This window comes from Bos indicus x Bos taurus, chromosome 4 (assembly GCF_003369695.1).
Source record: "Bos indicus x Bos taurus breed Angus x Brahman F1 hybrid chromosome 4, Bos_hybrid_MaternalHap_v2.0, whole genome shotgun sequence".
Taxonomy (NCBI): Eukaryota; Metazoa; Chordata; class Mammalia; order Artiodactyla; family Bovidae; genus Bos; species Bos indicus x Bos taurus.
Window position 1 is genome coordinate 56371992 of NC_040079.1, and position 25313 is coordinate 56397304.

At 40.3% G+C, this 25313-nt stretch overlaps 1 protein-coding gene across 2 annotated transcripts in view; it reads left to right on the top strand.

The window, feature by feature from the left end:
• The window catches only part of BBS9 (Bardet-Biedl syndrome 9), a 481201-nt gene that overhangs the window by 397042 nt on the left and 58846 nt on the right, over window positions 1–25313 (top strand). For both annotated transcript variants that reach the window (XM_027539506.1, XM_027539507.1), the window contains one exon: window positions 18037–18259. In XM_027539506.1, the coding sequence (XP_027395307.1) occupies window positions 18037–18259 (223 nt within the window). The remainder of the gene's footprint in view (window positions 1–18036; window positions 18260–25313) is intronic.

The following is a 25313-nucleotide window of genomic DNA, read 5'->3' on the forward strand; positions in this document are numbered from 1 at the left end:
AACTCCTCAGCTTCCCCACTTCGTTCTGGGAACACTGACTTTCCATGGCTACACAACTTCTTTCCATCAAGCCAAGGCTAATAGAGCTTTCTTTCTTCACTTAAAATACTGTCCTGTCTTTACCCTTCTATCCACTCTCTTTAAGAGGCAGATCAATTTTTGTTTCCTCCCTATTTATTCTGGCTTTCATTCTCTTGTGAATTTCCCTTGGGGGTATGACATAGTTTAGCTCTCACTATATGCTCTAAAACTGTCTGTATGCTTGTCTTGTATTCTAATGAATATAAGGACAGATTCTTTTGTTTCCTCACAGAATTAAAGCTTAAATTAATCATATAGTTGGATATAAGTATCCGGGGATTGATACCTCATTTACTTTCATAATGTTTTACACAATTACGTGTTGTCCTCCAACAACTGTGTAGCTTTTTAAAAGTTTTTTTTTTTTTTAAGGAAGCAATCTATTTCCATTTTGTACTACCCCCTTTCTTTGCAAGCAACCTCAAATTTGGGGGGGTTCTGTAAGAAAAAACATCTTTCCTGTAAAGATGGTAAAAGATATGGGTAGATTGAACGAGACCACCACACATAAATATTTACACATATATTTATTGACATATCCTTTAATTCAAATCAGTTAACATAAAATTTTTCTTTTTTAATTGAAGGAACATAAAATTTTTCAATTTCACCAGTGTTGAATATATCTAGGTATAAACAACTGTTAGATAAATACACTTCACCTGTATTAATTTAGCCAAATTTGGTAATAAATACTACTAACAGACATATAGTGGAATAGACACACCCAGCTATTTCTGATATTTCTTTCCAGAGAGTCCTCTAGGAAAATGTGGGGCATAAAACTAATCCAACATTTGGGCACCAGTAATCTAAGTTAATGCACTGAAAGTAGTAAGGGAAAATCTATTTGCTGACATAATGTTTGCATTTATAATTGTGAAATACCAAAACAACCTAAATGCTAATAGTTAGAAAATGAAAACTGTGGTATATCAATTGAATAGAATATTATGTCATACTGAGGTTCACATCCCTTTTAGAGCAAATACTTAATTAACTGGGTATCCCTAGGTATTAAATAAATTATGGAGCTCTCTAAGCACTGATTTCCTTATTTGTACATTGGTGAATGGACCAGATCTCAAAGACTGATTCTGCTTGGAAGGGAGATGAGAGTGGCTATCTAGATTTGATTTCACCTTACTTTTTACTTTATGTTCCCGCTGAACAGGGTTTCCTTGGTAGCTCAGCAGTAAAGAATCCTCCTTCAAATGCAGGAGATGCAACAGGAGCCATGGGTTCAATCCCTGGGTCAGGAAGATCTCCTGGAGAAGGAAATGGCAACCCACTCCAGTATTCATGCCTGCAAAACCCTACAGACAGAGGAGCCTGGTGGACTACAGTCTATGGGGTCACAAAAGAGTTGGACGTGATTTAGCAACCAAAGAATAACATACAGAACCAGTAAGCAAATGGTACAGAGAACATGACATTAAGAAAGTGAGTGAACTTGGCTCTCCAATGCCTTTCTCATGAAGGTGTGCCCAGAGTTTGATGGAAAACCCAGTTTGTGATGAGTGAGGAATCTGCCAGTTTTGAGGTGCTTGGAACCAGAGACTCACTGCCTTTCACACAGTTAGGTTGGGAGAAGGGCCGTGCCAGTATCTGAAGAGCTGTTAACACGTGAAATTTCTTTTCTGTGTTTTAGGTATGTCCTTTTTTCTACTGTGTATTTTCTTTACTGCATAATCTGGCCTTTATTAGGGTTGGCTATGGCCTTACTATTCATGCATTACTGAAACACAGTAAAAATTCAAAAACACATTGAATAAAAATATGTATATAATAAGAATTTCTTCTTCAATAATACCTCTCAAAATAATGTTTCTTACACAGAGTAAGCAAGTTGCATTGCTTGTTTTTCTCAATGAGCTAGACCATATACTGAGCCTCCTTTGGGTGTCTTCACTATGATTTTTAGATTCAGGGTTTTGATGTTTAGTTATCTATGTCAACTGGAAGACCAGAATATTGCTATTAATACTACCACCACCATCAGCAGCACCATTACTGCTACTACTATTACTGCTATGATTAATGCTACCACAGAAGGTGCTAAACCATATTTTAAAAAATATTATGCATATGAACTCATTTGCAAATTACTTGTCAAAGGTGAACAGGTGTTGCTGCTGCTGCTGCTGCTGCTGCTGCGTCACTTCAGTCGTGTCCGACTCTGTGACCCCATAGACAGCAGCCCAGTAGGCTCCCCTGTCCCTGGGATTCTCCAGGCAAGAACACTGGAGTGGGTTGCCATTTCCTTCTCCAATGCTTGAAGGTGAAAAGTGAAAGTGAATTCGCTCAGTCGTGTCGGACTCTTCGCAACCCCATGGACTGCAGCCCACCAGGCTCCTCCATCCATGGGATTTTCCAGGCAAGAGTACTGGAGTGGGGTGCCGTTAGGACACCCTTTATAAACCTCTTAAGATTCATAGGAGGACTAATTGAGGAAATGTATATAAAGTGCCAAATGTAGTTCTGGGCATGTACAATCTCCAGGAATTAGTAGCTCTTGTTACTACTATTTCAACAATAGGATGCCATCCATTGTTAGTGACAGTATTATTTTATGGGTCACTTAGAAAAAAACAAAGCCAAATAAACTATGACATAGTATTTTTTATCACTTAGTTTTTTAGGTAATTATTGAAAGAGCTTTTAGACTTACTTAGACATATGTTTTGGGCTTCCCAGGTGGCGTTAGTGGTAAAGAACCCACCTGCCAATGCAGGAGACTTAGGAGACATGGGTTCAATTCCTCAGTCAGGAAGATCCCCTGGAGGAGGGCATGGCCACCCACTCATGTCTGGAGAATCCCGTGGACAGAGGAGCCTGGAGGACTCCAGTCCATAGGGTCGTACAGAGTCGGACATGACTGAAGCGAGTTAGCATGCACACATGCAGACATATGTTCTACCACATCTTACTCTTGAGCCTGAATAAGAGGAAAGCAATATAAATTAGTTAAGGTATTCCTGAAACTTCTTCACATTCAAAGATTGATACGCTTAAGTCACCTTTCAACAACAGGTCATGCTCTCTGTGTTTTTGCACATAGCACTGTCCTGTGTGCATGAACAGCATTTTGTGTATCTTTAAGAGTATGCCACTCTTACCTTCCTGATTTTTTTCTGAGCCTTTGATATTCATTCTAAAAATTTTCTTTTTGGACTAAGCTCAAAGCTTCATTTTTTTTTTCCTTCAGTTGAATCACGTTTTGGTGCAAATTAAGGCATCTGGTCCCATCACTTCATGGGAAATAGATGGGGAAACAGTGGAAACAGTGTCAGACTTTATTTTTTTGGGCTCCAAAATCACTGCAGATGGTGACTGCAGCCATGAAATTAAAAGACGCTTACTCCTTGGAAGGAAAGTTATGACCAACCTAGATAGCATATTCAAAAGCAGAGACATTACTTTGCCAACAAAGCTCCATCTAGTCAAGGCTATGGTTTTTCCAGTAGTCATGTATGGATGTGAGAGTTGGACTGTGAAGAAAGCTGAGCACTGAAGAATTGATGCTTTTGAACTGTGGTGTTGGAGAAGACTCTTGAGAGTCCCTTGGACTGCAAGGAGATCCAACCTGTCCATTCTAAAGGAGACCAGCCCTGGGTGTTCTTTGCAAGGACCGATGCTAAAGCTGAAACTCCAATACTTTGGCCACCTCATGCAAAGAGTTGACTCATTGGAAAAGACTGATGCTGGGAGGGATTGGGGGCAGGAGGAGAAGGGGACGACAGAGGATGAGATGGCTGGATGGCATCACTGACTCAATGGACGTGAGTCTGAGTGAACTCTGAGAGTTGGTAATGGACAGGGAGGCCTGGAGTGCTGTGATTCATGGGGTTGCAAAGAGTCGGAAACAACTGAGCGACTGAACTGAACTGAAGCAGCTTCTATCCATAGTTACCAATAAATTTTAGGCAAATTGATGTTTACTGCTCCAGCAAGAGTCTTGTGTGACACATTCATTAAGCAGACCACATCTATCCCAGGGATTTGGCAATTTCTCTTACTTTAGTTGTATTGTTTGGCATAGGATAGTACATAATACATTTCTCCTGTCTGTATCTTCTTGGTTTCTTTTAAATTCATTTTTAATTGGAGGATAATTGCTTTACAATGTGGTGTTGGTTTCTGCCGTACAGCAACGTGAATCAGCTATAAGTATACATATATCCCCTCCCTCTTGAACCTCCTTCCCAGCCCGTCTCCCATCCCACCCCTCTAGGTTGTCACGGAGCACTGAGCTGAGCTCTCTGTGTTATACAGAATCTTCCCACTAACTGTCTATTTTATACATGGTGGTGCACATATTGTCAATGCTACTCTCTCAATTCGTCCCACTCTTTCCTTCTTCTTCTGTGTCCAGAATTCTGTTCTCTATACCTGTGTCTCTGTTACTTCCTTGCAAATAGGTTTATCAGTACCATTTTTCTAGCTATATGTATGTGTTAATAGACAATATTTGTTCTTCTCTTTCTGACTTCACTCTGTATAATAGGCTCTAGCTTCTTTATCTTCTTATTTTATATCCTGAAAGGCGAGTAGCTTTTGCTTTGCAAGAACATCTGGAATTGCTGTCATTCTTCTGTCATGAATATTCACTTCACTAATTTCAAATTTATACTTCCAACTATTCTGTTTCCATGCCTTTATGTGCACACAGCTTTTTTGTTTAATGATGAATCGTGGTATAATCTTGATATTTTAAAAGGTAATCAGTTTGGCAGGGAAGTATGACCATTAAACATCCATCAATTGAAGTGACATGGTAGGAAAAGTTACTAAGACAAAGAATGTGCATGCCCAGGCACCAGCAGCAATACCTGGACTGGTGCCTGGAAGCCAGCAGTTGTCAGATGCCACTGAGTTTGACACAGTCTGTTTCGGAGATATTCAAATATGAAAACAATGCCCTAGAATTGATAGAACATAATTGTAAGCACAGAGTAAAAGATTTAGAGTTATTTTTTGCTAACTGGGAATTTGTGAATGGTTTGAACTGGGGACAGGAAGTTATAGAAAAGGGCAATGCCCTGGTGTTCCGTCTTGGAGCTGATACCCTTGACCAGCAGTGCATTCCATATAAATAGGAAAAATCTTACCAGTTGTTGCTTTCTGAAAAGAAAGCCACAAAGAAACTGAGAAGTAATGAGGGTTGACTAATCAAGGTTGCTCTCCTTCTTATTCTGGCAGAATGATTATGAGGTAAGTTTTTATTTCAGTGATCTGTCATTTATGACGACTGCAGAAACACTGGTCTCTCCCATCACAGTGAATGAGACTATGTGGATGAAATCACTGATGTTGTTAGCAGGAATATGCTTCACTTTCTGCATTTAAAATGGTGAAACTTTCCACTTTCCTATGTAATCTAATTTCTGTGGTTTAATGACAGTGGTCAGCTGCAGTGGTTAGTTGTTTTCTAACCCATTGGCTCTAAATTCAAAGTCATAAACATCTTTATATAATTTTTAACAACTTTAGAAATAAATCCAATAAACTTCCCTAATTAAGACATCCCTGTTTTGTAGAGGAAAAAAGGAGAGGAATTAAATACATAACACGTATACAATCATACACACACAGAAGAGAGATAGGCCTGCCTCCTCAACTTAAAAAAAAATGTAAGAAAGTGAACTTTTATTGAGCATTATTATGTTCTATGCATTGGCCAAGGACTCTACCTACATTACCACATTTAATCCTCACTCCGTCCCTTTGAAGTAGGGGGCTGTAACAGATGCGGTTCATACTCCATCCATATCTCTTTACCTTCTGCTGTTCCTGAAAGCTTCTACCTGCTGGGCACCTGCAGTTTTTCTGACTGAGGAATCTCCCTGTTTGGCAGAGCCTGTGGAGCCACCGTGCTTGGTCAGTGACTAATAGGGTTGGTAGATTAATACCCCAGCTCCCTCATCCCTCCAGCTGGGAAAGTCCGAGGTATGCTCCACACCACCTCCCAGAGTAGTCCAGGAGGACTGCACTAGCTACCTAAGGCTGTACCTGTTCACAGCCAGCAGTTTATTGCCTTCTCCACCTTCTCCCTCTCACTTCCCACTGACACCTTTTGGATCAGCTGTCCGATATCCTACTGGCACCCACATCCTTGCTTCATGACTATTACTTTCAATTTATAGATGAGGAAATATGCCCAAGGTCATATAGCTGGAAAAAAGCAGAGGCGAGATTTGAACCCAAACTAAGGAGCCTCACAAAAGTGAAACCTGGTTCAGTGGGGGGAGCTTTTGACCAGGTGATCATACTGAAGTTTTATTCTTCAATATGACTACTTTAACAAGGATAATAGTAATTTTTATTTTGTATTATGTGTACCCACTCTGCATTTTATACTAGAAAATGCTGACAAATTTAGTCTACTTGTTTGCTTCACATAGCACTAATATGAACTCAACGATATTGATTTTTGCACAAAACTGACAGGACGGTATCTCATGATGTAGACAGAGATCTTCCTGTCTTAAATTTTATTGCTGACAGATAATTCTTGATATCATTCTAGGAAGGGGGCTAAAACAAAAGCATTCCTAAAGCACATTATCTATACCTCTCTCTAAATACATTTCATTTTCTGCATCATTATATTTTTTTATACATTCTTAATTGTCACTTGAGGGTAGGATCCATATCTGATTTGCCTTTTTTTTAAACTTCATAATGTTTGGTATAATGTCTTATGTATCAGTGGGCTGTAAATAAATATTTTAAAATAGATAAATGGTTATATGGATTAAACTAGTGCTGTATTAAATGGACGAAACATTTGAAATTAGGTTGGACTGTGAAGAAGGCTGAGCGCCAAAGAATTGATGCTTTTGAACTGTGGTGTTGGAGAAAACTCTTGAGAGTCCCTTGGACTGCAAGGAGATCCAACCAGTCCATTCTGAAGGAGATCAGCCCTGGGCTTTCTTGGAAGGAATGATGCTAAAGCTGAAACTCCAGTCCTTTGGCCACCTCATGCGAAGAGTTGACTGATTGGAAAAGACTCTGATGCTGGGACGATTAGGGCAGGAGGAGAAGGGGACGACAGAGGATGAGATGGCTGGATGGCATCACTGACTCGATGGACGTGAGTCTGAGTGAACTCCGGAGTTGGTGATGGACAGGGAGGTCTGGCGTGCTGCGATTCATGGGGTCGCAAAGAGTCGGACACGACTGAGCAACTGAACTGAACTGAACTGAATTAGGGATAAGCATACCATCTCATAAATAATTGCTATTTGAGGTCTGTGCTGCTATGTTACTATTTTGTGTCATCAGTCGCTCAAGCTCAGTCATGTCTGACTCTTTGCAACCAGCCCACCGTCCCTGGGATTCTCCAGGCAAGAATACTGGAGTGGGTTACAGTTTCCTCCTCCAGGAGATCTTTCCAACCCAGGGATGGAACCTGCATCCCCTGCATTGGCAGGTGAATACTTTCACCACTGAGCCACCTGGGAAGCCCCCTATGTTACTGTTACTTTAGCTTGATTGCTGTGAAAAATGACACAAACATTGAATGGTATACAGTCAATCACTTCAGATCCCATTGTCCACACTTTTTTCTTCAAATTTGAATTCTATTTGAAAGAAAATAGAAATAGAATCCTAGTAGGTGGACTTTCCTATAGCTATCTCAGATCCACCGGTGGCTTTGACCAAGAAAGAAGTAGGTAAGCAAATCTTAAAATAGTGAAGCTTCTGGGTGGGGTGGTCCTAAAAATCAAACTAATTAAAGGGAAGAAAGAAAAACAAAAAGAAAAGAATTCTAGAGAAAAATGCTTTACACTTAAATCAGTGGTTTCATGTATTTTGGGACTTTTTTCGAGTTTGGTTATTTCTTATTCGTTGAGATTTTTAAGAATATAGTGTATTAGGGAGAAGTTGACCCCTTCAGTTTATTCACATGGTTCTTCTCTTGTCCTAACTTAAATAAGATTCTTCTTGGACTTTGTCAGATATAGGGATATTTGGGGAGTCTATGACCTCATGTGTCTTTTGATTCCAAAATAGAAATGTCTTCTCCAAGTATTCTCGATAATGAGTCCCTGAATTGAGCATCGATAACTCAGACTCATTGAAGTCAAGTTTGACCATTGTTATGTTTTCAGGGGATGTGGTGTCCCAGGGCAGTTCCTTCATGTCAGTTATAGTAGTCCAGGCAGCTAAGAGGTAGACTTTGGTAGACTCTTCTAAAAGTTTAACTCATAGAAACTGACACAAATCATAGTGCTTTTTGATTATGCAGTAAAATCTCATTTAATTATACACAGATTATTTATTTGAATAAAGAAGCTGATATAAATTTTGTGACCATAAATTTTCTAGGTGAAGACCTCATATATTTTCTGCCTAAAGTAACTTGATGACAATAGACTGAGAGACACACATGATGAAATGGGAAAAAAGTTCTTGCCGAGTGGCCAAGAGCATGGGATTTAGAGCCATGCAGTTGGATCCCATTACAGCTCTTACTTTCAGTAACTGTGTTATTTATGATAAACTTTTTTACTTTAAACTACTTTACATCTAGCACCTTAGTTGGAAGTTACAGCACCAACTTCATGGGATAAATATTTATTAGTACAAATAATGTTTATAAATTTCTTAGCGTACTTTCTAGTACATGAGATCCTAAACAGTTGTTACTTTTGTTGTTATTATTTCTAGTGTCATTATTATTCACAAGAACCAACCCTCCAAAGATCAACTTTCAGAGAGTATTTCCAGAAGTAAGAATAATAATATGGAATTAAATAATTAAGTATCTACAATTGATAAATGGTGCCAGTGCTTATTCACTCAATCGTGTCTGATTCTCTGTGGCCCCATGAACTATAGCTCCTCTGTCCTTGGAATTTTTCAGGCAAGAATACTGGAGTGGGTTGCTATTTCCTACTTAAGGGGATTTTCCCAACCCAGGAATTGAACCACATCTCTTGTGTCTCCTTCTTTGGCACATGGGTTCTTTACCACTAGCACCACTTGGGAAGCCTCCCCATGATTAATAAACACGTCTCATTAAGTCTAAATGTACCTGGCAAAGGAAATTACTTTTCTGATTTTTTTAACCGATGACAAAACTGAGATGCTGAGGCCTAAAATAACTTTGCCAGAGACATACAGCTTATAAGGAAAGGTGTCAAAATTTAGCCTAGGTCTTCAGACTTCTAACTTTCATGACCCTTGCTGCCTCCTACAAGGAAATACATAAGCAAGCATAAGTCCTCGCCTAAAGCAGTGAATAATTGAAGGACCCAGTGCTACATGTTAGGCCAGGTAACTAATGTCAGAGGGAAAAGCAGCCACAAATTCATGAGTCACTTTCCTGGGCCTCCCTTTTCCCCTTGATCTTGACCTGGTAACTACTATCTTGTTAGCTTTCCTATACCTTCAAAGAGGTGATTTTTTGTATATATTTTTTTCTAGTTATTCTCAGTGGGATAATTGGCCAACATGATCTAATTTACCATCATGAGAAGCAGGTTCCCCCTGAATATTCATTATCAATTTTATTTTTCAGTCTTAATATTTTTGTAAGTTATTTCTGAATAGTACCTGTGACTGGAAACTTTTGCCTGAAGCAAACTTGAATCCTTAGTCAAGATGTTTGTCTAGGTGAAGCATCATTAATGTTTTGTTTTAAAATTGAATATGGCTATCCAGGATCAAGTTTCATGATAATTCAGGTAATCTACTTTGTGTTCCTTTTCCTGTCTAAAGCTTCAGGATCAGCATGAGAGTATAGGTCAAATGCAGATTTCTTAGCAAAATGTAACTTAAAAAAAAAAAGGATCAGAGTAGGTTGATTTGAAGCAACCTTGTGCTTTCTGCCTGTATTGCTGCTAAACTGCATGAAGTTTGCTAAGCTTCTGTTTGTCAAAAAGGTTTTAGATTTTCACCTGATAGGAAGCAGTGTGTTTTATTTTTCATAATATTATGTTGATAAGCCTGGCAGCTTGTTCTACTTTTGGTTAAAATCTGAAGTAGATTTCTACAGCTTTTGAAGCATCACAAAGAACTGGAGAACTCCATTAAGTCCAATAAGTCATTGCAGTTTAAGATAAGAAAGGATGATGTTGGAGAGTTCGGTTCAGTTCACTTCAGTTCAGTTGCTCAGTCATGTCTGACTCTTTGCGACCCCATGAATCGCAGCACACCAGGCCTCCCTGTCCATCACCATCTCCTGGAGTTCATTCAAACTCACGTCCATCGAGTCGGTGATGCCATCCAGCCATCTCATCCTCTGTCGTCCCCTTTTCCTCCTGCCCCCAATCCCTCCCAGCATCAGAGTCTTTTCCATTGAGTCAACTCTTCACATGAGGTGGCCAAAGGACTGGAGTTTCAGCTTCAACATCAGTCCTTCCAAAGAACACCCAGGGCTGATCTCCTTTAGAATGGACTGGTTGGATCTCCTTGCAGTCCAAGGGACTCTCAAGAGTCTTCTCCAACACCACAGTTCAGAAGCATCAATTCTTCAGCACTCAGCTTTCTTCACAGTCCAACTCTTGCATCCATACATGACTACTGGAAAAACCACAGCCTTGACTAGTCGGACCTTTGTTGGCAAAGTAATGTCTCTGTTTTTCAATATGCTATCTAGGTTGGTCATAACTTTTCTTCCAAGGAGTAAGTGTCTTTTAATTTCATGGCTGCAGTCGCCATCGGGTTTCATTTTATTAGTGATGGGTTTAAAAAGCTTAAACTGCTACATAGGCCATCCAGCTTGGTTTCATTTTTTTAAATTTTATTTTATTTTGTTTCAATTTCAAAGAGCTGTTTTACTTCTCAGAGGTATATAGCTCAATATTTCAAGCCCTCCTTTGCATGAAGAGAGATTTGCTGAATAAAATCTATTCTTTAGAAATAATCTGAACCGAGATCAATCCTGAAAAATTCTTATATCTTACAAATATATAATTTACAACTAAAGAACTAAATTTGTACCTAGCTTTACAATAACATTTCACATCATTGTTTTTAGCTTACCTTGGCTAAATATAACATGATAGAATACAATACAAAGTAATAGTAACCGTAAAGCTCTGTAGATCAGTCATAAATACCAAAGACTTACTGTGAATTCTTTACATCTATTCAAGATGAAATCTATTTCTCTTTGATACAGTTTTTTTTTTCAGATAAATAAATATGATGTAATCATCATTTTACCTTCAAATGTGTAATGTGTAAGACAGGCTGTTTCTAAGAATGTTCTCTTCTCAACTGAACCCTAGCTGTGGCTACACAATCTCCATTTGTTCATTTACACAGATCTCTCTCTCTTTTTTAAATCTTTCCTCTCTCACTTAGAGTTAACTATGTGCACATTTGGTAATAAATGCTACCATGGCATTTTGTGGTTTTTCCCTATACTACTATAGTTGCGGATGTGGTAGTGTTTCTATTATAAACATACTTTTGCAGAAGTTTATAATTTGTTTGAATAAAAGTTTAAAGATGTTACTTTGTACGTTGGGTTCCAATGGTGTGTTTGTATTTTCTGATTTTTTAGAAAAGTAGGATTGCATATATATGCTTATTCCACAGTATCTTCTGCGTAAGATTTTTGAGTGCCTTATCATTCATGTAAGATTGGCGTGGCAAATAGTGTTATTCCTGTTTTATGGAGACTTTGGATATACCCTGGGCTTCCCAGGTGGTGCTAGTGGTAAAGAATCCCCCGGCCAATGCAGGAGACATAGAAGATGTGGGTTCGATCCCTGGGTCAGAAAGATCCCCTAAAATAGGAATGGCAGCTCCAGTATTTTTGCCTGTAAAGTCCCATGGTCAGAGGATCCTGGCGGGCTACAGTCCATGGAGTCACAGAGAGTCAGACCCGATGGAGTGATTGAGCACATGCGCATGCGTACACACACACACACACACACACACACACACACACAGCCTACAGAGATTAAGTGATTTATCAAAGTGAAGAGGCAGTTGAAGTGAATGAGTTAAGTCAAAACCCAGAAGCTGAGGGGCAGTTATCTTCAACTTAGTTGTTTTAATTTGTAGGTGGCATGAGAAAATCTTTTAGGTTTTTCTCTTTTTTGCTTACTTTTGTTGATACCCTGGGAAATACACTTTACAAACTTGGTCAAACTTTCTGCTTCTTATTCTTTCTGAAAAGCCACTTGCTTACACTGGTATTTAGGCACCATGACCAGTGGAGACTATCAGGACAGGTAGGGCAGAGACGTCAGAAACTCAGCCATGGCTGTCTGGTCTCTGGATCATAAAAGTCAGAGCTCAGTTGTCTTCAGTCAGGAAGAGGATAGCAGAGACCATAGACATGAGACATCCCACTGGTACCGAGAGGCATGTTGGGCCAGCATGGCATACAGGAGCCTCCACACAGGCAGGTGGAACACAAAAGCAGAAGGCTGAGTGAGCAGCCTCTCAGTCTGGGGGATGCGTGCAGCAGGCAACTTGGCACTGCACTCAAGCAGCAGGGCTACAGCCATAGGTTTCGTTCCTTGGGAGGGATTTGGCAGGAGCAAGGCAGCCCAGTCCATTAAGGAGGGGCCTTTCAAGCAGGCTCCCAACATAGGGGCTCAGGTAGAAGGACTCAGACAAAAGTCAAGTTACCACATGGGATAGAGTCTAGAGCTTGGGAGCAAAGGAAAACACCAGTGATCACTTGTAGACCAGATACAGTAAACACAAAAAAGCCCAGTAAATAAATTAATTTGTAATGCTGACAAGGGCTGTGGAGAAGATAAAACAGAATAGCATGTACATTTACATTTATTGATTGATTTATTCACACATTTATATCTTTATTTAACTTCCCACCTACTATTGTTTCCCAAAAGCCGCACATAGGTAAACTGGGATTTAAGAGTTAGGCTGTGGATTTGAGAACTAAAATCATATCACTTATTACTGAAGAGCGCTTGCTTAGTAGTTTCATCCCTTCCAGACATTTTTAGTGCTATTTTAAGCACTAAAATTAAGATTTTCCTTCACTCTCACAATTAGGAGAGAGCAATTGGTGAACATCAATTGGTGTTCAGTTATTAGTACAACTGATGCTCAACGTTAGAGGATAAAGATCAGGTGTGTGCATGTGGGTTGTGTGTGTGTATGTTTGTGTGTGTGTTTAGACATTAAAACTGAATATTGGACTTATCAATTTAAAGGATCTAAATAAAGGTGATGGACTCAAACACCAAAAAGGTGGTTAAAACAGCTTACCTTTAAACTTTTTGTCCTTGAGATTCTAGATTTCCACATGGTTTTGTTTCACGTTTTATCAGGTAAGTAGGCTATGTGTTTGATCAGTATATTATCACATTGCATTTTTAAAGCTCTTCTTTTGTCTCATAAACATTCCTTTTTATTATTATATTTGAGTTTATGTAGCAATTTGAGCTCTCCAAATAATAACCCTGTATTTCAGTAGCAATCTTTTTGAAGTTTTGGCATCATGCCTCATTATATTAAAGAAATATCCATGCCAAATACCTAACCATGACATGGTTTTTGACTTGATCTGCAAGTTGGCAGTAGAAAAGGAAATTCTGTAGTACTTCTGTATTAACTAAATGCCATATCTACTTAAATTATCTAATATGCTACTATAACCTACTTATGAAAATAATAGTTAGCTTAGATGAATAGTCTATAAAATAGTAGGAACTGTTTTAATGCTGAAATGACCACAGAGTACATAAATGCCAAATTATATACAAAGGATCTTTCCTTCTTATACTCCAGAGGTCATCATTGATGGTATCAAAAACAACTTGGAAATGTGTCCTCTACAATGACATTTGGGTTACTATTTTGTCTTAATTTTCATCCCCATTATTATTGGAATACAAATTCAATTTTAAATATTGATCTGATTTAGATTTTGATAGTTGTATAGAGATTTCTTTGTAGCAACTGGTGTTTTATTATTCTTTAGTGGTTTGGAGTAGGAAGTTTTTGTTATAGCCTTTGACATCTCATTTAAAAATAATTAATGTGTTTCCTTATTTGCCTGGTGGCATCTATAATGGATCAATAGAGTGAAAAATCCTTATGTTGGCAATCAATGGGAAGTTCTTTAGTGGATATATAGAGATTCTGCACTTTGGTCTAAAGAACGAACTGCTTAAGCCTAAAAGGAAGATATGTGGCGAGTGTGAGAAAGGCCTGGGGCTTAATTGTGTTTGCTTGTGTGAATCAAGAGTGTGGTGTGGCTGCCAAGAAAGCAGAGGCAACCGGAGGCCTGGTTGGCAGGGAGAATTCCCAGTAAACAGTGGGGTGGGGCGTGACTCTACCAACCCTGAATCCCCATCCCCTGCCTGCTGTCTTAGGGTCAGTTTGGGGTTCCCTAGTTAGCTGTATAAATGTTTAAGTGTTTAAAATTGGAGCTCATTCAAAGACAAGTGGTCAGGATGGAGAGAAAACTTGAAACCATGTTTATATAAGGAAGAGCTGGAGGAACTGGGGATGTTTATTCTGGAAGAGAGGGTACTGAATTGCTGTCTTCTTAGATATAAAGGGTTGTCATGTAGAAGAGAGGTTAGATTTATCCTGCATGGCTCTGGAGGGTAGAATAAGGGCCAATGGGGCAGATTTTAGCTCAGCTTTAGCAATAACTTTCTGCTGGTTTCACGTGTCCCTTAAAGGAGTAAACTGTCTCAAAAAGTGATAATTTTGTATCTTGGGGACAGCCATACCTAGGCACATGGTTTCTGTTTTATTCAGCAGGAAGCATCCCATGAGACTGGACTAAAGATCTCCAGAGTCCTCCCAAATCTGCGATCCTAGTTCACCATCTCTCACTATCTCTCTCTGTCTCTGTCCAGCAGACACATTTCTTGACCAAGCATAGTGCTAGGGGTGCGGACATCTCCAGGCACTGGAGAAACCAGAATGCTGACAGTGGCCACGGCATAGGGTGAGGAGTGCTCCCAGGGTGATGAACTGGGTGAGTCTGGTCTCAGAGTCCCAGAGAGGGCCCCACACATGTGATGTTTAGATGGCAGTGCCTGAGCTGAGTTGTAAGTAGGAGTTGGCAAGAAAGAATGGTGATTAGGCATTGCAACAGGAGGATCAAGCTTTTGGAGAGGCCAAGGTGAGAGTGTGGGTGCAGGTGGACAGGGAGAGAATAAAATGGAGCAGGAGGTGGAGCAGAAAGTGCTTTGTGTGCTAAACTGAGCATTTGGCTTTAGGAGTTGAAGTTTAGGAATCATGTATTCCAATTTGCATGTTTGAAAGGTGGCTTAGCTGATAAAGTTGAGGATGGAGCAGTTCAGTTCAGTCACTCAGCTGTGTCCAACTCTTTGCGACCCCATGAATTGCAGCACGCCAGACCACCCTGTCCATCACCAACTCCCAGAGTTCACCCAAACTCTTGTCCATCGAGTCGGTGATGCCATCCAGCCATCTCATCCTCTGTCGTCCCCTTCTCCTCCTGCCCCCAATCCCTCCCAGCATCAGAGTCTTTTCCAATGAGTCAACTCTTCGCATCAGGCGGTCAAAGTATTGGAGTTTCAGCCTTTTTTTTTTTTTTCAGGTGTGCAAAGATATATTTTAATCCTCACAGAGTTTTTACATACACTTTGAAATTTGTAACAACTATCAGACCACTGATGTTTTTTCATCCCATTATAACAGCAGGAGTTCACATCAGAATAGTTCCACCCTGAAAGATCTGCAAGATCATATCCCCTCAAAGTCAGAATTTAAGATTTCACATGAAATTTTAATCTCTTACTCTTTCTCTCCAACAAACATACATTATATACAAATAATGTTGTGACTCTCTTAAGGATGTGATAGTGATAATGTGATTCAGTTAGTTTTTTCCATGCAAGGATTTACAAAATTGGTTTTGTACCTCAGTGTTATGAGAGGGTTGTGGTCAAAGGAGATTCCTTTGGAGAGTTGCTAAAGTGTTACGTTATGTCTACCTTATTCAGCCACAGGGAGATGAGGGGGTTTCCCTCCCCCTTCAATTTAAACTTAACAGAGCCCAGACTGCGTCTCCTAGAGTCTATGGAGCCCAAAAATCAATACCAAACACATATGAGGAAAAAACAAATGAGATTTGCCAACTATCTGCCTAACAGAGAGGTTGTCTACTTGAAAGTTACAGCTTTAGCATCATTCCTTCCAAAGAACACCCAGGACTGATCTCCTTTAGAATGGACTGGTTGGGTCTTCTTGCAACTCAAGGGGCTCTCAAGAGTCTTCTCCAGCACCACAGTTCAAAAGCATCAATTCTTCAGCGCTCAGCCTTCTTCACAGTCCAACTCTCACATCCATACATGACCACTGGAAAAACCATAGCCTTGACTAGACGGACCTTTGTTGGTAAAGTAATGTCTCTGCTTTTCAATATGCTATCTAGGTTGGTCATAACTTTCCTTCCAAGGAGTAAGCGTCTTTTAATTTCATGGCTGCAGTCACCATCTGCAGTGATTTACCAACAGTCAATTCATCCAGGGACTCCTCTCTGAGTCTCAGGTTTCCCATCCCTTAGGTGAGGCCTTGGACTATTCTGCAGAATTCTATGAGGGTAGTCATTCACTGTCATCCTTTGTAATTTCACTTTGTCAAGTCTGTGGTGCCCTAGGTCTCACTGGCCACTGGATACCAATGCAATCATTGGTAGTAATACCCAGATTTCACTCATTTTTGATGCTTAGGACCTCTGGAACCCCTGAAAATCACACCCAGTTATCTCTGGGCATGTCCAATGGGAGAGCATAAGCTGCCTTTCTCCTTCAAGCCTCCTTACCTGTTGTTATCTGTTCAAGGCTCCTCACTTGTCGTTATCTGAACCCACCTGACTGTGGTGCCTCCTTGTGCCAGTCCTTTGTGATGGCACCGCGGTCCCTGTCTGCCATTGATAGCCCTAGAATTCCAGCCTGTAGGGTACTGAGGTGGCCCTGCCCTCCTCACAGTCTTCACTGTATCACAGCCACACTGTCACCAGCCAAAATGGATAAACGGCTCACTGCCTCATTCTGTGTCACTTTTTGTCACCTTAACAGGGAAGTGGGACTGGATAGGCTTGTACCTCCCAAAGTCCCTCTTGACAAAGCTCCTCTAGTTTCTGCCTGCAGCTTCAAGACTATGGAACCAATCCTGAGAGACACACCAGGGTTTTCTCTCCCTTCCAGTTTCCCCCAGTCTCTTCCTGTCTTGGCTGGTTCTCCTTCAGCAGCAAAATGAATTATAATCCTAGGCTTTGCCTCTGGATCATCAAACATGGCAATACCTGAGATAATGATGATTACCATGTGTGGTGCGGGGCTAAAAGCTACTCGTGTACCATCTCATTTAATCACTCCCAAGAATAGATGCTTTTGAACTGTGGTGTTGGAGAAGACTCTTGAGAGTCCCTTGGACTGCAAGGAGATCCAACCAGTCCATTCTAAAGGAGATCAGCCCTGGGTGTTCCTTGGAAGGAATGATGCTAAAGCTGAAACTCCAGTACTTTGGCCACCTGATGCGAAGAGTTGACTGATTGGAAAAGACTCTGATGCTGGGAGGGATTGGGGGCAGGAGGAGAAGGGGACGACAGAGGATGAGATGGATGGATGGCATCACTGACTCGATGGATGTGAGTCTGAGTGAACTCTGGGAGTTGGTGATGGACAGGGAAGCCTGGCGTGCTGTGATTCATGGGGTTGCAAAGAGTTGGACGTGACTGAGTGAATGAACTGAACTGAACTGAACTGAACCCTTGGAGGTACAGATTATTAGTAGCCTCATTTGTACATAAGGATGAGGCTAAGGGGAATTTAGTAACATGCTCAAACAGCAGACAGAGCTAGAATTTAAAACCAGACTGGTCTAGACTACCAGACACCAAGCTCTTAACAAGTTCCCAGCACTGGGACCTAAACACTCATAATCTTATAACCTGGTTAATGGTAAAGTGCTTACTTTGCTCATTTGTCATCTTTGCATAAATTCCAAATTGGCTTTTGCATCCAGGGCTGGGAAGAAACGGTGGATGCTGCTCTTTCTCACCTCTTAAAGACCTGCCTATCGAAGAGTTCCAAGGAACAGGCTTTGAACCTCAACAGCCAGCTGGGCATACCCAAAGACACAAGCCAACTGAAGAAGCACATCACCTTGCTTTGTGATCGATTAGCCAAAGGTGGACGTCTCTGCCTAAGTACTGATGCAGCAGCTCCGCAGACCATGGTCATGCCAGGTAAGAACTCCATTCATGCTCCCCAAACACAATTGTATTAAGACTTTGGCCAAATTAAAGGGGTGCGCCTTTTATTGTGGCTGTTTTAGGGGGTTACATTTCATAGCAAAGTGATGATAGCCAAGAAAATTGCTTGCACGTTTCCCTTCAGATATCCCAGGGTAATCACTTGGATAAATAATCTTGGGGTATTTGCTTGTTAAACATTTCTAGAATGGTATGTCTTTTTTCTTCCCCCTGCTTTTAAATATATGATCCACTTTGTTTTGCTACTAACCAATAAAAAGTGGATTAGAGAATAAAACCATTTTTAAGGAAAATTTTACTAAATGTGATCTCGCGATACCATATTTCATAAATGTAAATAGCATAATACAAGCGGCTAATATAATCCAGATGAGTCCCATCCCTGCTGCCGTTTGTTTGGATTGTGGTCACCAGAATAGGGGGGAAGAGACAAAGAAAAAACTGGAGATCAGGCAATATGAGCAGGCTTCAGGGCTGAGGCCACTGTGTGCCAGGTTGAGAGATCCAGGTTGCCCCTACCTGGGCAGTCAGTAATGGCCATGGGCATCCAGGTCAGTATTCCCACTGTCAGAGGGGCTGAGCTGTCAAGGACTCTGCATTTTGGTCCTTAGGAGGCAGCAGCTCCCAAGTCCTGCTTCCATCTTCTTAGTGTCTCTCTTTATGGCAGCAGCAAGGAGCACAGAGTAAATGAATTTATTAAATGAAGCAGCTATAGCAACTATTTCCTCCTCAAGCAGGGACCATAGTATGGGAAGCGACGTGGATTTTTTTCATCTTCTTCTTTATATGCCTTTTGTACACCTACCTCCCTATGCTGATGCTCTTCCTCTTGTTTCCTTTCCCCCTCAACCAGCATTCCTAGAAGTAAAAAGGAATGCAAGTGAAAACTTTAAAAAGATAAACATGGAGACAGCATAGCATAATCTAATAAGCACAGGCTCTGGAGGCAGACAGACCAGTGTTTGGGTCCTGTCTTTATGCCTTACTGCTCATATGACTTGAATATGTTACTTAACTTTTCAGAGTCTAGTCTCTCCTTTCAAAGTGCGTATAACAGTGCCTTCCTTGTTTCCAGGGCCTTATATGTTTATAAAGTACCTAGCACAATTCTCGGAACAGAGATACACTCAGAAACTCAAACTATAATTACTGCCATTGTGTAGATGTATGTATAATTCATCTTCTAAATTTGGGTGAAGAGAATGACTGGCATGGGACCATAGCATTCTATAGTCTATGATTTGAAATATTTTTTACCTTAATTATACACAGACAGAACCTTTTATTCCAAAACCATATTTCTAATATGGTGTTTCAGAATAGAATTGCCTTCTATATTGCCTTCAGATAAAATAGTTTATCTGAATTTAGGTCTTCTTCATCTTGCCCTTGTTAACATCCACCTAACTAGTCCTTTGGCCTCTATTCACCCATTGCTGTCCACTGTTAGGATGCCACATTTATTGAATATAGAACTATAGTCATTTGTTTAAATAACTAGATTTGGAGGCGACTTCAGGGCTGTGTCCATAGAAACCCTTGATGTAAAATTTCTAACTGTTGGAAGGAAGATGGTGAGGAAAGGAGGAAGAGAGGGAAGGTAGGAACAGAATGAAGGAAAGTAGAAAATGTGTTTGTTTGCAAACCAGGAGTCTGTAAGCCAGGTGTGTGCCTGTCACCGCAGTCTAACTGAGCTCATCCCGTTGGGGTGACTGAAGCTGTGCATGTTTGTCGTGCTCACAATTGCTTGCTTTCACTTAATAGTGTTTGGCTTTAGTTGAGTGACTCTCCCTCCCACCTGCTGTGATCCAATCATGATAGTGACTTTTAAAAAATTGTTAAATCAGTTCTCTTTGTGATTACCATGCTTCATTATTGACTATAATACTTTTCCTCCTTGGAGCTCAAGTTTTTCACACACTAATTTCTGCACTTGGTATGTTTTTGAGGTAGAAGAAACATGTGCAATTATTGCTGTTTTACAAATAGCAATGGAGTTCGGGAAAGCTAAATATCTTGCCCAGAGTCACATGGTTACCGGAAGGGTTAGTCTAGATTCGAAATCTTCTAGCCCATTGTGCTTCCCACTAGACCACACAAACCACAACAGTACAAATAGATTTCTAGCCAGAGCCTCCTTCTGGGTAAACTGTTCTCAATCTGGCCCTCTTTTCACTTAAATTGGTGTCGCACTGTAGGAAGAAAAGGGCAGAAACTGTTTGACACAATCTCTTTTCTTTGCTATGAGGGATATAATAAAGGTTTACCTTGTATTTGCTATGTTCTTAATTTTTATTATCTTGGTAGGTGACTTGGTACCATTATTACAGACATAATAAGAAGTACTGTGAGTTATTTCTGCTTCAAACCAGTAATTACGCAATTTATGATATTCGTTTGGCTGTCGTAGTTGTCTCAGAATATATGAAGGTTAAGTGGCATACTAGAAAAGAGTGGATGACCGAACACATGGACACACACACATTTTTCACAGACACTATCTTCTTTTGAATGGTTGGGCGGGAACTCAGAAATCATCTGGTTTGCCTCTTTCACCTAACAGCTGGGGTAACGAAGGCCCTAGAAAGATGAAGTGACTTAGTGGTTGGTGTTAAAAGGCAGGAGTGTGTGTAATTTTACCATGTTCCCTATTAAATGGCAGATGAATAAACATCTCAGAATAAAAAACCCTTGGTCTTTTCTAGCCTCCTGACTTTATGAGCCTGGCACCTTGTATGTGCCCTTTCTTTGGTGCAGTAAAGGCCATGATGACAACATCCTCCCTGGCGCCCAGAATTTGAAAATCTTCCACACTGGGGATTACCTTAAGGACTTTGTTGCCTCACATTTCTCCTGCTTGCCTTTATCAACCTTCAGATTCTCCATCAGCATATAACCTAACCTTTACTGGATATTCTTTTTATTACAGAACCTTCAAACTTATATTTCTCTTCTTACCTCTACTACTCACATCTTTATGCTGGGGAATATTGCACTTTAATTACATGTATTTTTCTTAATCTCAGTGATACGAATTCTACCCTTAGAACAAGAGTTCCGTGGGGCCACCAGGGTAGTGTTTTTACAAAAATCTGGATGTGAATGCCTTTAGTGGTCTAGCTGACTTTCTCATGCATGTTTGCTTCATCCTTGCAGGTGCTTAGGGCTGAGGTTTACCTTACATTGCTAGATTGATTATGGAAGGTTCGAGACTAATTGGAATCAGGAAAAGACCACCTGAAACTGGAGCCATTTCATTGTTGTCATTGGGAAAACAAAAGATTTGTTTGAAAAATAGTAAAATTAAAATCAACAGTAAGTTTATCATATATTTGCCAAAATTTATGTGATGTCTGTTATGTTATAGCAGTTCTTAGAGACAGCTATTGGAGAAGGCAATGGCACCCCACTCCAGTACTCTTGCCTGGAAAATCCCATGGACGGAGGAGCCTGGTAGGCTGCAGTCCATGGGGTCGAGAATAGTCAGACACGACTGAGCGACTTCACTTTCACTTTTCACTTTCATGCACTGGAGGAGGAAATGGCAACCCACTCCAGTGTTCTTGCCTGGAGAATCCCAGGGACGGGGGAGCCTGGTGGGCTGTCGTCTCTGGGGTCGCACAGAGTTGGACACGACTGAAGCGACTTAGCAGCAGCAGCAGCAGAGACAGCTATGAAGGAATTTCGTGAGGTGTTTGTTTTGTTCTGTTTCTGGTATGATGACGGACACTCAAATTTGACCTAACTAGCACCTTTACAGGAGAAGGCAATAGCACCCCACTCTAGTACTCTTGCCTGGAAAATCCCATGGACGGAGGCGCCTGGTGGGCTGCAGTCCATGGGGTCGCTAAGAGTCGGACACGACTGAGCGACTTCACTTTCATTTTTCACTTTCACACATTGGAGAAGGAAATGGCAACCCACTCCAGTGTTCTTGCCTGGAGAATCCCAGGGACAGGGGAGCCTGGTGGGCTGCCGTCTATGGGGTCGCACAGAGTCGGACACAACTGAAGTGACTTTGCAGCAGCAGCACCTTTACAAAGAAGGCCATTTTTAAGAAAACACATTCCAACGAGTTATCCATTTTCCTAGGGGCCTATCATTTTTATGCAAACGATTTTCTTCAGAAATATTTATCTCGTCATTATTCTAACCAGTTTTCTTCACTTCATTGTTAACTGGACCAATTGCCAGATTTTCCCTGGGTACTGTCCATGCATGTGGTACAAGTGGTTCTCTAATAACACCTAATTTGCATTGCATTTTGCATCATCTGCAAGATTTGTAATTTCCCTCTGCAACCCATTTATGCTGTATTTGTAACAATTTCCAACAGTCACTGAAAGATGAACCAATATAAGAAGTTGATGGCAGGTGGGGATTCATATAGTGTTGAATGTGGAAAGAAACTTGAGTAGAGACTAGTTTTATAAGTGGCCAGTTTTTGAGTGACTATCTTTGTATTATGCTTTTGTTTTTTATTACTACAATTAAGATAATTAGAACATAGGAGAATCCCCCTCCCCCCAACTATGTAAGAATTTAGAATGTGCTAGCCTAAATTCTGATCTCATGTGCTGATGTGGCATTTCAAAGCAATGCAGAAAGGACTCGGTGAATTAATTGAAAAATGTCGCTGGGAGCAGACCGACCATTTGGAGGAAAAGTAGATTCCCTAGGCCATAACATGTGCCACAATACATTTCAGATGGGTAGGAGATTTAAATGTAAAAAAAATGAAACTGCCCGAACAGAACAAAATAGAGGTAGATACATAGATATGGAGGCAAGATAGGCCTTTCTAAGTGAAGTCAGCAAAGGCAGATAGCAAAAGACAGAGTTTCAGCTATCTACTTCTTAAGATCTGGTCCAGAAGCATGTGAACTGAGGTGTGTGTTAAGGATAACTACCCTGGATGGTGCAGTCACGGGTGGTGTCTGAGCATCCTCCTACTAGTTCTCTTCCATATAAGGTGTACATTTTCCTACAAATAACATATATAACTTTTATAAAAAGAGACTGTGGTAAAAATGCCAACAGTAAAATGACTGTAGTATCAGAAATGGTAGTAAGGAAAAAATGGTCAATTTCGTAAATCAGGAAAATTAACGACTTTTACAGTATTCAAGGGCGATGACCTGTGTTTATGGGGCTTGTTTATATTTCAGTTGTGATAAACAGATACAGGTTCTTCAGGACTTTGTGCAGCTTGTTTGTGGATTCTGCTTCCTTCCTACCTCTACATCTCATCTCTGAAAATAAGCCAAATCCTGCAAATTATTGATCTCTGAGCAATTTTCTACCCTTTTCACAAGTGACTTCATAATTACTAAATTAGGTGAACACTTTGCCTATAAGCCTCAGTCTGCTCTGAAGGCTTTTTCAATAAGACCATTCCCTTCTTAGAACATTCTCATTTCTTAACTTCTCTTTTGCTATCAGAAACTGTTCCTGACCCGCCTGGGCTTGTCTTTTCCAGTCTGCTTTGTGCATCTGTGCCTGCACGTGGCCTTCTTCTCTGTGTGCACACTCCTGGTGTGTCTTCTTCCTCTTACAAGGACGCTAGTAGCCTTACTCTCATGACCTCATTTAACCTTAATTACCTCTTTAAAGACCCTATTTCCAAGTACAGCCACATTGGGGGGCTGGCTAGGGCTTCAACCTATGAATTTTGGGGAGGACACAAGTCAGTCCATAATGCCTCCAGATAATAGCTAAGTGCATGAAGGACTTATATTTTATTCTTTTTTGTGTGTGTGAATATAGTATCCTACTTATGCCTAGTATATATATAGTTGATGCCCATCATTTATTTTTTAAACTTCTTATTTTGAAATAATTACAGACTCATAGGAAGATGCAATGGCAACCCACTCCAGTGTTCTTGCCTGGAGAATCCCAGGGACGGGGGAGTCTGGTGGGCTGCCGTCTGTGGGGTCACACGGAGTTGGACACGACTGAAGTGACTTAACATAGCATAGCATAGGAAGATGCAAAAATTCTCCATAGAATCCCAGGTACTCTTCATCCAGCTTTCCCCAATGGTGACATTTCACAGACTGTAGTCTAGTATCAAAAATAGGAAACTAACTTTGGTCTACCTTATGTTTTTAGAATGAATCAGTGGAGCTGTTTATAAAGAAGCTAAATCTTAAAGTAGGTGTGAATTTTAGATATTTAGAAAGGACAGTTGCAGAAACTATAGATAGAGTTGTTAATTTAAGCAAGGAGATATGGGTCTTTAAGTAAACTGCTTAAATTTCAGGTTGGAAATTTAGTTTGATAGATCAGTAAGCATCAATTGATATAGAACTTGAAAAGCTAGATAAAAGAGGTTGAGCAAATGGTGAAGGAAACTGTTATAGATTAAGATATAAGTGATTTATAAAGGACGGTGTTCTATTCCATTTTGAAAAGTGGTTTAAAAAACAAAGCAAAAATAACTCCCTGTGTTTTAGACATACTAATCTGATAGTTGTATACAGGAGAGAGAGGAATATGAAAAATAGGGAAGAATATAGAAGTTTCATCAAGTTTTTTAATTGCATTGATGGAAATCATTAAGTTTGTGATTTTGTTATGAATAATATGCTTCATTTCAAATACAGTGAGCTTGAGATGACTAAGATGCATCCAAGAAAAGAGATATGTTAATAGCTGGATCTGAGGGATTTGAGTTGAAGGGAAAGCTTAAAGCTTAAAAGTAGATTTTAGTATCCTCAGCTTAGAAGACATCACTGAAACTCTGTCATTGGAGAAACTCTATGGTAGTGAAGGCAGAGGCAGGGAACACTGGATTTGGGATTTATTTGCAGAGCCAGATAAGAAGTGCATTCTACATGGAGGAGGTGAATTTCAAAGAATTTCCAGCAGAAATGGTATCAGTACTATTTAGGACAGAAGGTCAAGGAAACATCCGTCTGTAACTGGAAGAAACAGTATAAGAAGGCAAATGCAAGAAGTAGGCTATTATCAAGGTTTTTATTTCTTTTCCTTTTCTTCTCTTTAGAAAATATATTTTAAGATG